The sequence below is a fragment of the Ptychodera flava genome, chromosome 5 (assembly GCF_041260155.1).
Source record: "Ptychodera flava strain L36383 chromosome 5, AS_Pfla_20210202, whole genome shotgun sequence".
Taxonomy (NCBI): domain Eukaryota; kingdom Metazoa; phylum Hemichordata; class Enteropneusta; family Ptychoderidae; genus Ptychodera; species Ptychodera flava.
The window spans coordinates 6,740,607-6,753,941 of NC_091932.1; the positions used below are offsets into that span (position 1 = coordinate 6,740,607).

At 36.6% G+C, this 13,335-nt stretch overlaps 1 protein-coding gene across 36 annotated transcripts in view; it reads left to right on the forward strand.

The window, feature by feature from the left end:
- Window positions 1-13,335, forward strand: part of LOC139132862 (otoferlin-like) — a 138,130-nt gene that overhangs the window by 81,826 nt on the left and 42,969 nt on the right. For 16 of the 36 annotated variants that reach the window (XM_070699178.1, XM_070699179.1, XM_070699198.1 and 13 more), the window contains 14 exons: window positions 682-778; window positions 2,314-2,454; window positions 3,636-3,671; window positions 5,353-5,478; window positions 5,714-5,866; window positions 6,377-6,569; window positions 7,056-7,180; window positions 7,608-7,742; window positions 7,861-8,022; window positions 8,628-8,765; window positions 9,677-9,838; window positions 10,264-10,435; window positions 11,497-11,655; window positions 11,991-12,163. In XM_070699178.1, coding sequence (XP_070555279.1) covers window positions 682-778; window positions 2,314-2,454; window positions 3,636-3,671; window positions 5,353-5,478; window positions 5,714-5,866; window positions 6,377-6,569; window positions 7,056-7,180; window positions 7,608-7,742; window positions 7,861-8,022; window positions 8,628-8,765; window positions 9,677-9,838; window positions 10,264-10,435; window positions 11,497-11,655; window positions 11,991-12,163 — 1,972 coding nt within the window. The remainder of the gene's footprint in view (window positions 1-681; window positions 779-2,313; window positions 2,455-3,635; window positions 3,672-5,352; window positions 5,479-5,713; window positions 5,867-6,376; window positions 6,570-7,055; window positions 7,181-7,607; window positions 7,743-7,860; window positions 8,023-8,627; window positions 8,766-9,676; window positions 9,839-10,263; window positions 10,436-11,496; window positions 11,656-11,990; window positions 12,164-13,335) is intronic. The other 20 variants (XM_070699206.1, XM_070699209.1, XM_070699208.1 and 17 more) reach the window with 5 other exon arrangements.

Here is a 13,335-nt window from a genome sequence, read left to right on the forward strand (position 1 = left end):
GCTTCTTGGGGGGGGGGGGGAGTTTAATATCAACCCAATTGGAGATAGTCCAGAATATTGAGATCGGCCGGGAATAAGAGTCCAGAGCTATGCATAGAGTGGGGTGATGATTTCTTTGTGTGAGATAAACGGGCAGTAGAGTTGTGTCCTTTTACACTACACTGCACTGTCTGCCATAGTTATTTACTTTAATTACTATTAACACCCGTGAATTTTTTGAATGTTGTACTTTTGTTCCGAGGCATGCTAGACAATGTTTTAATTTCTGTGATAATGTATTTAAGTTGTCTTGTGCTGAGTATGGCTGTAGAGTGGATTCCCTTGGTTCGACAGTACAAGTGGCTGTAGTAAGATTTTTTGGTATATTAATGTCTTGTTCTAATGTGCTGTTGTTTTTCATACGTTAGATACAAATGCATGCCTCTTTGCCCTAACCATCACTGTACCACACTTAATGCAAATCTCATGAGTTTGTCATTCATGCCTTGCAAAACGGAAACACATCTTGAGAGCCCAGCAGTAGCGTCCATCCCTTCATCCCCTGCTTACTGTGTGGAACAGTCCTGTCTGTGTGGGACTGTACCAATATCACATTAGAGGTAGGGGTGGAGTGGTTGAAATTGGTGGGTCTGCACATAGATGTTTGAGAAATTTTGGAATTGTTTGTTGTTTTTTTTGCAGTAATGTGAGTAAACTTACCAAGGGGACAGGAGGTACATCCAATGCCGGGAAAACTAAACTTGACAAGGAGAGACACAAGCTGATTCTAAGGGAAATGGTAAGACATCATGCAAACATTTCTGTCATTTTCCAAGAAAAAAATCAAATGTTGTTATTGCTAGATGCATGTCCACCAGTGTTACTCTCAAGTGCAGATTTTCTTTGAAGTAAAGTTCAGGAAACTTATTCATTGCCAAAACTTTTTGTCCAAGTGATTGAAAACAGTGGAATTCAGAAATGAAAAATTGATATACAACGTACAAAATGGAGATATTTCACTTTGTCAGTTGTTCAGTTTACCATCATTTACTCAGACAACAAATTGTCTAGTTGTTAAAATGTTTATCGTGATTGACTAGTTCAAAATCATTCACTGGAAATATGACAAGAGTAAGAGAAAAATCCCTATCAAGAAATGCATGTAAGAATTGCAAATTCCCATGTTTATGCAATAGAAATATGAACTGGTAAATACAGCATATCAGATGTTTATGTGAGTGGTTTGTGTAAGTTGTAATCCATGATGACTGTTTTGTTAATATCATCTACCACGTTCCCTATTCCCTGGCAAATTATCATGACATAAACTTGATGTTATGTGTAAATGTATGAGATCATTGGTGAAACCATATCATCATATTCCATGATCAACGTTTACCCCAATTTCCATTCACAATTTCATTGCTAAAGGTAAGTGCTTACAAACACCCACAAACACAAACAATTAAGACACTGTCAGCAAGTAAACAAGAAGGGAAAGTTTATTTTCATGTGGAAAGCATTGTATCACAGGTGTGTTTACAAACTTACAGAAAATATCCTAACATTGTGTACCTGTATATCCATTTGTTAATGTTTCTTCTATGATCATTATTACTAAGTTATAGAGTAAGACATACAAATACTTTATACTCTGTAACATGCACTCTCTACCAGCTATTGTACACAGTGTACGTGTTTTAAATGATCAATCCTGGCTAGTAAATGGCAGTTTTATTCTTTTGAATTTAAGTCATCGTTCTCTGATGAATCTGCTTTAATAAACAAATTTATGTCCAGATCGTAATTTAGTGTTTCAGTGTTACTTAACTGAGATACGTTACTTGGGACATCAATTTGTATACCTCAAATGTACAGCCAGCATTGATCTTGTAATTTTTGAACACACTGTTTCTACATACTGTAGGGGTAAAGCTTGGATTTAAGGTCTAAAGGTAGTATGCGCCTCAAAAGTGAAAGACTTAAACTTTTGCTCAAAATTTCCTCAGGAAATTTTCAACCATTCTTTCTCAAAATCAAGAATAAAAATCAGGGGTCATCGTGCAAATTTTGTTACTAGAGAAACAAATAATCCAAGATTACCGATATTTCAAATTCAAAATGGCTGCCATCCTTGTGTTAACTCTATGGAAAAAAATAATAATTTTGAATTTCGAATAACTAACGTGGTGAAAAGTTTTCTTACACCAAGAGCTCCAACAAGTGGTAGATCAGAAAAGAATTGTAAAAGTTTGAGAGTCCGAATATCTGTCCCCGAGGCGCATTCTACCTTAATTTGTCTCTGTACTAACACCTCATGTACAACTCTCCCAGGAAATCATGGCTGACACAATAGAGGAAGTGGTTTATGGTCCAAAAGCCAAGAATAACACACAGAATGATGACACATCTAATAGCAAAGGCCAGAAAAAGAGATTCCGTGGTCTGCGCAATAAAAACAAATACTTACCTGAGGTAGCACAATGCTTTATAGCACATATCATTTTATACTCTGTTTAACTGACACTGGTATTTGCTGTTGACTTCGGCAGTCTCTTCTAAGAGTGCAGTAGACTAAATTTCTTCTTTAACTCCTTTCTGATTTTTGGAATGCCTTCTAATATCGGGCAGATTAAAGGAATTGTTAATATCTATCAGTTAAATCATTTGATCATTATTGATAGATCTTTGTAATTACTACTTTATGGAAGAACTCTCTTTCTATCTATTCCAAAGCATAGGGAAGCCATAGGAATGCATTTGATGGCACAGATTATTTTGTCCTGATCTGCTCGACTGAGTTGCACGAATTAAGGCAGCGAGAGTTAGTTTAGTAATTTTAACTCTCAATCAGTAGCCTTGCTGTTCAAGTAACTTTAAGAAGTTGAAAGAAGTTGATGTGTCAGAAAAGTTTGAATGATGAATGACTAGGACATTTGGCTTATCAACCCTGTAGAGGCATACAAGTTTTGCAGATTTTGAAAACATCATAAAAAATTCACAGCTTAATCCAGGACTTACTGATTTGAATCATAGGCATATTAAGATATTGTTGATTTAGCTGATGCCATTTCTGATTGCCATATGTATTTAAAAGTAATCTGTATGCAAATCCAAAACGCAAGACATTACAAACTCTGACCCAATTCGTACCCATAGAGCTGTTCATTTAGATTCACAAAACATATTACATCCAATCTGCCTGTTAGGTTTGATATACTGCTAATTGTGTGTTGTGCATAACTAATCCTTGAAAAGCTTAAACTTTGTGGGTTTGAATAAAAAGCAAATTATAGCTATCGTTATCAATCTTTGTATCACTTAAAATTTGCTATGAAAAGACTATTCAGTAATTATTCACATTTCATGTAGGTGTCTTATTTGTCAGAGAACCAAACCTGACTATGTCTACCATCATAGAGAGCAGTTTATAACACCAAATTTTGCCTTCTTGTAAAAAATATGGTAACAATTATTATAATTGCTGCATTTAACTAATTAGTTGCTGTGGAGTTTCTCTGGTTATTGCAAGTACTAACTCTTGGTGATTTTGATCTAACACTATTTACTGTCTGTGGTGATTTCATCTATGGTGTCTGATAATGGTTCTATTACAATTTTCTTCTATCTGCATTACTGATGGGATATGACAATAGCCAACTGTCACAATGCCTGTTCCATTTGATGAAGATGTGAGTTCATACAAGGGGGATACTTCCATGTCAACCACATTTCAGAAAACACTTGATTGTTTCTTCTCAGTTCTGTCCAGTTGTATTCTTTGTCAAAAAATCTTTGTGTCCGTACATGTACACTCATGTTCCTGTGTGTCACTCTAAAGCTATGGTACACAATTGCCTGACATTCTTAACAATATGGTGCCCATTTCACACAAGCCATGCCTTATTGACTGCATGATGCAGGGGCAATGATGGGTGACAGTTCAATTACAGTGGTGTGGAGATGTGACTGTTAAGTCTACACTCAAGCTGATCTGCATGTGCATGATGTAAGGAGGAAGGGTTTCTAGTCATATGACAACAAAGTACTTGCAACAATACCACTCAGCATGTGATGGGAATCTTGACTTGATGCAGGCTGAATAACTCATGGTTGTACTTGATGACATAATAAGCAAGTCACTAATAACTTCTACTACTAAATAACATGTGTTTCCACCATTCTGGTTCAAGTCTGGTCAAATACTTGGTATTCTCCATCAACTTGAAATTACTTCTTACATTTATAGTCGACAGACTATACCAAGTAGTCAAAAGCCTGTGTAACGTATTTCTGTAGTTCATGAGTGGCGTTTCCACTGAGCAGAAAAGTGTCGAGGAAAAGTTGACAAAGATTTAACAAAAGTGACCATATTAATGAACCAGACTGTTGGAACATACCATGTACTTTGGAGGGGATGGTTTTTCTCTCCTTGCAAAGGTTTGTGTATAATAATAACAGTGTGATGGCTAATGACTAATTTCACTTTTCTCTCTTCTCTAGATAGCAACGTGTCAACACATTCTTTTTTCTCAGAATGAAATTTGAAATTTTTGCGGGGAAAGGTTTAACATGCATTGCATGTACTCTTGACTGCATGCACAATATTGGACACACTACACTGAACATGATGCTGCCAAACATTGGCATTGACATTGACCTTCAAATGATGTATCCACACTTCATGTTTACTCACATACTTGTCAATTCATCTCATCACCTACCCCACATACATGTGTGTGCCTACCACTATTACTTTCACACCTAGCACTGTTACTTTGTGTATCACAGCTGATGAGAATGTTGGCTTGTCATCAAAAGTTCTATGTTGATTGTGCTGGAGTGCTTTGAACATTACATACTGAGTTAGCTTTGAATGTTTCTTTTCTGTGTGGCCATGTTATCATTTTCCTGTGAGTGATAGTGTGAATGTAACGGACACTCTAATAATGGCACCAAAATATGACCAAAACACAGTCATCTAGCAGGAAAATTAAAATGGAAGAATTTTGGATTATGCCTGTATGAATTCATGTGTTTTCCTGTGACTATTTCAGTCGTGATGATATGTTTCTATTGTGTTGCGCTGTTACAAAGCTGTTGTGTAATGCAAAAATATGATTCATTAGACAGATATATATATATATATATATATATATATATATACCAGTATATATATATATATATATATATATATATATATATATATATATATATATACACACACAAAGAAGTTGATATGTGTATGAATAAATGGCTGCAGTAGTCCTGTAGTATGTGTATATACCGGTAGCTGTCAGTACTCACCACTGACTGTATACCTGTATACAGGACAAAAATGTGAGGTTTATTTTTGATCTCTGCAATTCACAGGATCATATGTCAAGGCAGGCCCGTGCAATGAAAGCTGGTAGGTCCATTGTTACACCTGCAAATTTGAAAGAAAAGATGAAAGCAGCTTATGGATTCTTGAGGAAACTACAGCATCTTGCCCAAGAGGTAGGTAACTTGTTTGTTAAAGAAGTACATGTACCCATCCATGTTTATAATTAATATATGGAATTTAGATTTCTTGATATCTGACCATAAGTGCTTTGAACAGTTGTAGCCATGGTATAATTTATAAAGTGATACCTGTACACCAGTCATTTCATATTTATGCAGCTATGTGTTGGTACTGCTGTGTATTTCATAATAATTGCATCAATTAATTGACATTTCAATGTACTCTTAGCCCCAGCATAATGTACCAGATGTATTTATCTGGATGTTCAGCGGTGGGAAGCGCATAGCATACTACCGGATACCGGCCAGGAAACTCTTGTATTCTATTGTGGAAGAGGAAAGGGGAACACACTGTGGAAAAGTGCAGACTGTATTCCTGAGGGTAAGTGATACACTTGCTGTTTCCTAAGATGAGGAGTTGGAATGATACATCCATAAATGATGTGATCTACAAATTTCTTGTCAATTGGTTGTACCTTGAGTATGTACCTGTGGATGCATGAACTCTGAATAGCATGTTGGTACCATATACTGATAGCTTAAAATGGTAATTTTGTGCTTACATCTGTTTATTTTGTTTTGAATTGTTTTTGACTCTGTAGTCTTGTAATGTTTTTGAACTTTTTAAGTTGTTACATTTCACATATAGCAGAATATTTACTTTATGGACAACTGTTCCAAAGATATAGTGCTGTTACTGTGTCTCCATGTGCATGTAGAGATATATTTCACATTTGAAGAGAATGGCTTTATTTCTATAGATAGCAGCCCATTTATGTCAAAATAATTGGCTTTTTATGCTGGGTTATATGAAAACATCAGAGAAAACTAGAGAATTTCTCCATTAATGCTATCAAACTAACAGATGGTGTTCATGTAATTTATTGAACAGCTTCCTGGTAAGAAAGGCACAGGCCCAGCCGGATGGACCATGCAATGCAAACTTCAACTCTATCTTTGGTTGGGATTAACCAAACACAAGAAAGATTTCCTGAGTGGCTTGCCTGGTGGTTTTGAAATGACTAAAGAAATTCGACAGGCTTCAAAGATAACAGCCACACCGCCAAAACACATCAACTACTTAGGTGAGGAATTGCAAAAATGCTGTAACGCTAAAATTTTATAACCTGAAATTTTATACTCAAATTGACGTTTCTTTTCTCTGTTCTTACATCCATATAGAATATGGTGTGCAGCAATGTCAAATGATGTGAAATATTTTATTATGACAGATACCAATGCAACATGACAAAATAGATCATTTTGCTTCACAACATTCATTTTGGTCAAACCAAGGCCTTTGTAATTTGTCATTGAAAGTTGCAGTGGTACAAGTAAAGGTATTTTACATTCTGAGAGGTTTTGGAGTTGCATCCTAGTCAAAAAAATGTTGATGAGAACTCCAGGTCTTTGTGTTATTTTTCCATTCGTGTAATTCAAAGTACCCACAACTCTCTCTCAAATGACCACATACTTTCATTACTGCTGACTGAGAGGAAAAAAGATAATTTTGTATGATAGGCATTCATTTACTGAAGTACATTCTGTCGAATCTGACACAATGTTTACAGAAAAACAAAGGTTCCAGCTGCGTGCTCACATGTACCAGGCAAGAAGTTTGGTTGGTTCAGATGCTTCAGGACTTTCAGATCCCTTCACAAGAGTGGTTGTTGCCAATCAGATGAGATCAACACAGGTTTGTAAATTTGTCAGTTTTTCCTTGCACCGACTGATTTTCCAGACTTTGTCCAACTTTATGCATCATTCCACTTTGCATAGTCATGGATTTTCCTAGTTTCTATTCAGAAATGATGATGAAAACACCAGTCAGAATTAATGTTTTGTATCTTCCAACTGTGTGGCTTTCAACTTACATATTAAATCAATAGATGTCACTAGTTACTGGCAAAACTGTTGTTTGTCTTACTTGAGTCGAAAAGAGAAGTTTTCTGATGCTACTCCTCACAGTTGAACTTGAGAAATTTCCCTATAGCAATAGGGTATTACTTTGTCATGTATATTGTAAAGAGTGCCTTTGATGCAATAAAGTCCCTTTATTTGTTTGAAAGAAACAATTGACAGCTAGATAATTATGTCATATTGTGTTTCTGTTGTGAAATAAGGTAATTGATGAGACTCTGAGTCCAACCTGGGATGAGATGCTAGTCTTTGATGAAATCGTCATCTATGGAAAGTTGGAAGATGTTCTGGAGAACCTACCTATGGTTGTTATTGAAGTTTTTGATCAAGACACAGTGGTAAGTATACCTTATTTTAGTAAATCTGTTCAGTTATTGAGTCTAATAGCAACGTACTGGTAATATCGGTGCCATGTGTGATTGGTAACAGTTGGCCTTCTGATCATGTTTATTACAGGGCAAATCTGAATTCATCGGCAGAGCTTTAGCCAACCCTGTGATAAAGACAGTGCATGATCCATATGAGAGACCTGAGTTTCCACCTCTCCTTGAGTGGTTCAACGTCTATAGAGGGCAGAATCCTGCTGGTGAACTGCTTGCAGCCTTTGAATTATTACAGGTCAGTGAACTTTCACATTCAAAAACCACTGAAAAGCTGTCTGATTGGTTGCTTACTGTTACAGTATTGTTTCAATCAATCTCATTCACAAATTGTAATGCTTTCATTTCAACTGTTTCCAGAGTATGGCAGAGTCAGCTATGAATGCGCAAGTCAGGTTGGAATTGACTTCTGTCGTTACAGTGTACAGAAAGGATAATTACACAGATTTTCAGCATTGTAGCAAAGAAGAGACTGAGCATTATTCATGACAGTTAAAGGGAAGCGGTCGTTGGAACTGTGCATGTGTAACTTTCTGGTTTACAAACAATGTATTTCATGCACTATATATACAGTAGATGCATCATGTCAACTTAGCTGCAACATTAAATTTTATAAAGTACATTACAACAAACATGTTTAACTTTCATCAATTGCCAATGTACCTTGGATACAGTATTTACATTGATTGTAGGGGTCCCTAGCAACCTTTGAGCGCAGTTCCGACAACTGCCTCCCTTTAATAAGCTGCAGAGTTCTTATCCTCTCAATTTTACACAAATCAAAGAGTCACAAAATTGTGATACTTACTGCACGGTATATTTCAATCATCATTTCAATTACAGTTACCAGAGCCTGGTGATACAAGACATGATGCCAGTCTTCCACCAGGGGTGCCACCAATTGATAGAACAACTGACAGAGGACCCATCATTCCTGTACCAAAAGGCATACGTCCAAACCTCAGCAAGCACAGAATTGAGGTGAGTGTTGAACCCATTTGTCTTGTTGCTCAGTCTGGTTTATGTATGTGACAATTAATGGGCTAGGCCAATATGTAGGGAACAATATGTGACTTGGAGAAACTTTTTGTAGATTTATTGCTATGGTAATGCCCAGTTTAAATTTCAACATAGTTTTGTGGTGTAAGGGTGTATCAGTAAGGTCACAATGTTGGTCAAAATCAGAGAACATTTGCTGCAAGTTTTAACCCTTTCACTACCATGGTTTGTCCCAAATCCATTGTTTTCTATGTTAAAGTTGGACCTGCACAGGGAACTGGGGTGAAAGGGTTAAACATCATAAACTGTAAATGAAAGAGAAAGTGTTAAAGGTATACAGTCACCTGTAATCTAAATATGTCCATATATGGTCAGAGAGGCGTTCCTTGGTATTCAAAATGCCCATATCTGTTTTTAATAAGCGGCCACCCGCTTAAAATCGGTGATTGGTTAGATTTTCTCTTTCCATGGTAACTGTGGCAAAATTGGAACAGGTGACAGTATACCTTTAACTGTAGTAAAGTCCATTGAAATGACGGGTTGCCTGAAAATAATTTGGGTCTGCCAAAATTTGGTGCTCCATGAAAGAGTAAACCTGATTGCCCCAGTGCCCTGTTAAGAGGTCTATAATCATCGATGATAATACTGGGTTTTGGCTAAACCATGGTGTTTTTCAAGTAGCACATAAAAACAAGTTGTTGTGATGTCTTCCAAATAGGTACACAATGAGGCAATGATAAGGTACTGTAAATTGACTCAGTCCTCTATGGTTTTAAGTTTGTGCTACACCATCACTGCGTTGACTTCAGTAGTAAGATTTGATGTAATAACAATCTATAGGCAACGATTGTTACAGATAAATGATAATGTTTTATTATTGTTCCGTTTGTCAGGTGTTATTCTGGGGTGTACGTGAAATGAAGAGATTACAGCTGACATCAGTTGACCGACCAAGAGTAGATGTGGAATGTGCTGGAAAAGTTGTCTCATCAACGGTGATTGAAAACACCAAAAAGAATCCCAACTTTAGCCAGCCAGTCAAATTCATTGAAGTGGTATGTCTTGAACATGTATACAGTGAATTGAAATATGAAAACTGAATCTGCACGCAAATGTAATTTTTGTAGCCAGCATGACACTAAGGATACCTTCCATGGCACAGTGAACCAACATCTCAGAATACGCAAGCACAATATAGAATGCTGTCAATGACTATAACTGATGCAATTTTTCAAAGAGAAATTTTGTAATTTTCAGAACCTTTGGAATAGATGACTGGTTTATTTAAGGTTTGATGGATGGGTGACAGTCTGTATCTCAAAGTCTTAATTTCCTAGTTGTGCTAAAAGTCTATGTGCACTTTGTACATATATTTGACACATGAATGAAACAAACTGGTACATTTCTTAGTATTAGTCTTATCAAGATAGCTGCAGATAGTTTCAGAATAGAAACCATGTCATATGTCTTTGTTTCACAGGAACTGCCAGAGCGTGAGATCTATTGTCCTCCAATCAACATTCGCGTTGTTGACTGCCGCACATTTGGTCGCTTCACGCTAGTAGGAACTCATGTGATCACCTCAATACAGAAGTTCAGATACATACCCAAAGTGAAAAAGACACCACAGAGAGCACTCCCTGGGTTGGCAGGTAAGGGAACTACTAGAATATATTTTGTATTATATTTGTTACCATAATTCTCTCAGCCCCAAACCTCTTTTCGGTTGTTTATGCAAACACCATAACACAATGTTGCAGAAATACATGTTTCCGCTCAGTAATGTGTACATGAACATGCCAAAGAGCCACTTTGTATCATGAGCCAGCATAGATGAAATGTCCTACCTCATGGGAATTTAGAGACTTTTTTAAAAGCCATGAATCAAGCAAAATGGAATTTGTCTGCCATCTGGGCAGTTTAAAGTTAGTAGTTGTCAGAGTAAAATGCATAGAGTAAAACACTTATAAATGTATTGATACATGTATAAAGGGTATTACTAACTTGTTTTGTAAAATACCCTCCAAGCGTAATTGTAATAAAAACAGCTGTATTGTACTCAATTCATGATGGGCTGTAAAAATTGTGTTCCAAATTTACATGAGGTGGGATATTTCACCTATGGTGGCTCATGATTGATTTATTCTGTCAAGTTAGACTTTGCTGAAGTAGTTTTAATATTGAACACCTCTCTACACAATATATCATGGAGGATTAGAGAGTAGCATTACAGTTACAACTCTTGCCTGTTGGCTATGGGTTCAAGAGTTTCCATCCTTGACATCTATGAAAGTTAAAACATTCGCTCATCTGTTGTTGTATCCCCAATGCTCTGAAGATTTGTTCATTCTTATAACATGATGAATCACATTATCATGGTGTGCATAGAACTTTGCTAAAATAAGTCAATCCATGCAAATGAACCTATATAGCCCTATTAAGAGTCATCTACAGAATGAAATTGTATCACTCTCATTCATTCTAGCTACAGACACACCTCACTCCTTCATTTCCGATCTAGGGAATATGGGCCAACTTTGCATATTGTTGACATTAATGATCAAGTCACTCACATCACCCCTAGATCTGTAACAAGTGTAATCACCTCATTGTACACCTTTGTATGAATGATCACTTTAATTTTAGCAAGGGTGGTCAGCTTTGTAAAGTCTTCCATGACAAATGTTAATTAATCTTCTTCAAACATAACCAGATAACGACAAGGAGGAGCCACAAAGCACTGACAACGGCCCACCACAATCCAATGGTGACATTAAACCCGAGGAACAAAATAATCAAAATAGCCAAGATGACAAAGTTAATGCTAATGATACAGCTACTAATGGTCAAACACTCCAAGCAAAGCCTGAAGGTTTCCCTTGCTTTCAAGATACTACTCAACTCATCCCACTAATGCCTTGAGTCAATTCAATTTCAGTCTAACATGCTAATATGGGTTTGCCAGTGATATCTGATTTTTACTTTCTCTCTGTCTGTTGTCTGCCAACTTTGCTTTCCTTTGCGTTTCCTACATATGCATTTCACAGCTTGATATATTGAGTTCACTTACATGCAAGTTGTCTTAGATGTGTTTGATTACTAATCACTCTTGAAATGTCTAGTTGTCAGGCTTGAATTTTATTATCAAGGCTTAGTCCTGTGCTGCCATCTTCATAACTCAGTTGTATTTCAAATGATATCCGTCAGGTCTGACACAACAACTAGCTGCCACACATCAAGCCCAGGGATCTCCAGCTCATTTGGCACCACCGGCTAAACCTGGTGATATTACTATCTCCATGGAATCGTCTCCTGGTCCTCATCAACCGTTGATCAAGGAATCAACTGTCATCAGTGTACCAACGGACACCCCTAGCAAGGTTGGCAACTCACTCCATCATACATTCTGTTTCAAATTTTGTAAAATTGTAAAAGATATGTCATATTAATCAGGTGTATAGACATTGGAACAATTTGCGATGAGCGTTGAGCTGTTATGTCTTAGCTATCAATTGGTTAGTATATCTGTTATGTCCTAGAGAACTGCATTTAACATTAATCCAAAGTTTGTAATCATTAAGCAATTCTGTATTTGTCATCGGAAACACAAAATGTATCCTACACACTTGATATGGTTACTGTGAGAGTCTTGGAAAGCAAAATGATACCACTTTTTGTGACATGTTAAATCAGCAACTCAGTCATAAATATGATAAACGTCATGTAAGTTTAACCTGCTCTACCCAAGGCAATTTTGTCTGGGCTTTCTGCATGATAAATAATATTTAGTGCAGTTTTCGGTGTTGTCAGTGATTTTAGATCTGGTCAAACTCTGTAGCATCTGTTGTGTACCTATCAGTTGCTCTCTATAGTTACTTCTTGCCAAGTTAGGTTATCTTGGATGGTAGAAGTTTTGCAGTATCATAGTGACTGAGAAATTCATAGATTTCAAAAACTAAGATTATAATAAAATAACTGTGTTGTTGGATGAATAGTAAGATCTTTGGCAAAGCCAATGTTCAGAATTTTGCTTTAGTGACACTGAGGGCGCTGTATAGTATGATACCATTCATCAGTCTGATTCTCTGAAATCTTCACATCATCAACAGATACTGAAGGCAGAGAGTACTTTGCCTGAGTGAATAACTGTGTAGTAGATTCATAATTTGAATATTTATTAACTGGTGACACATCCGTTGATTTGCCATAGTATTGAAAATGTCCATGAAAGAAGAGAGCAATGTGCCTTCATTTTTGAAAAGTTCAGCTCAGTTCAGAACTTGTTTGCCCAAGCCCTGACCCAGGACAAGTAATCCAATAGCATTGAAACACCATTACCAGAACAAAGAAGTAAAAATAGATAACAGAGTTTGTAGAAATTGCAGAAATACAAGATCTTAGAGTTATTAAGTGAAGATACCAACTCACAGATAATGATAATAAATCATGAAAACAGAGCAGGGCTGTGCACTGTGTACACTGATGTTGTTTATTCCATCAAAGGTAGTGATTTCCATTTTGTTTTGCAAAGCATACATCACCAGTTTTGTTT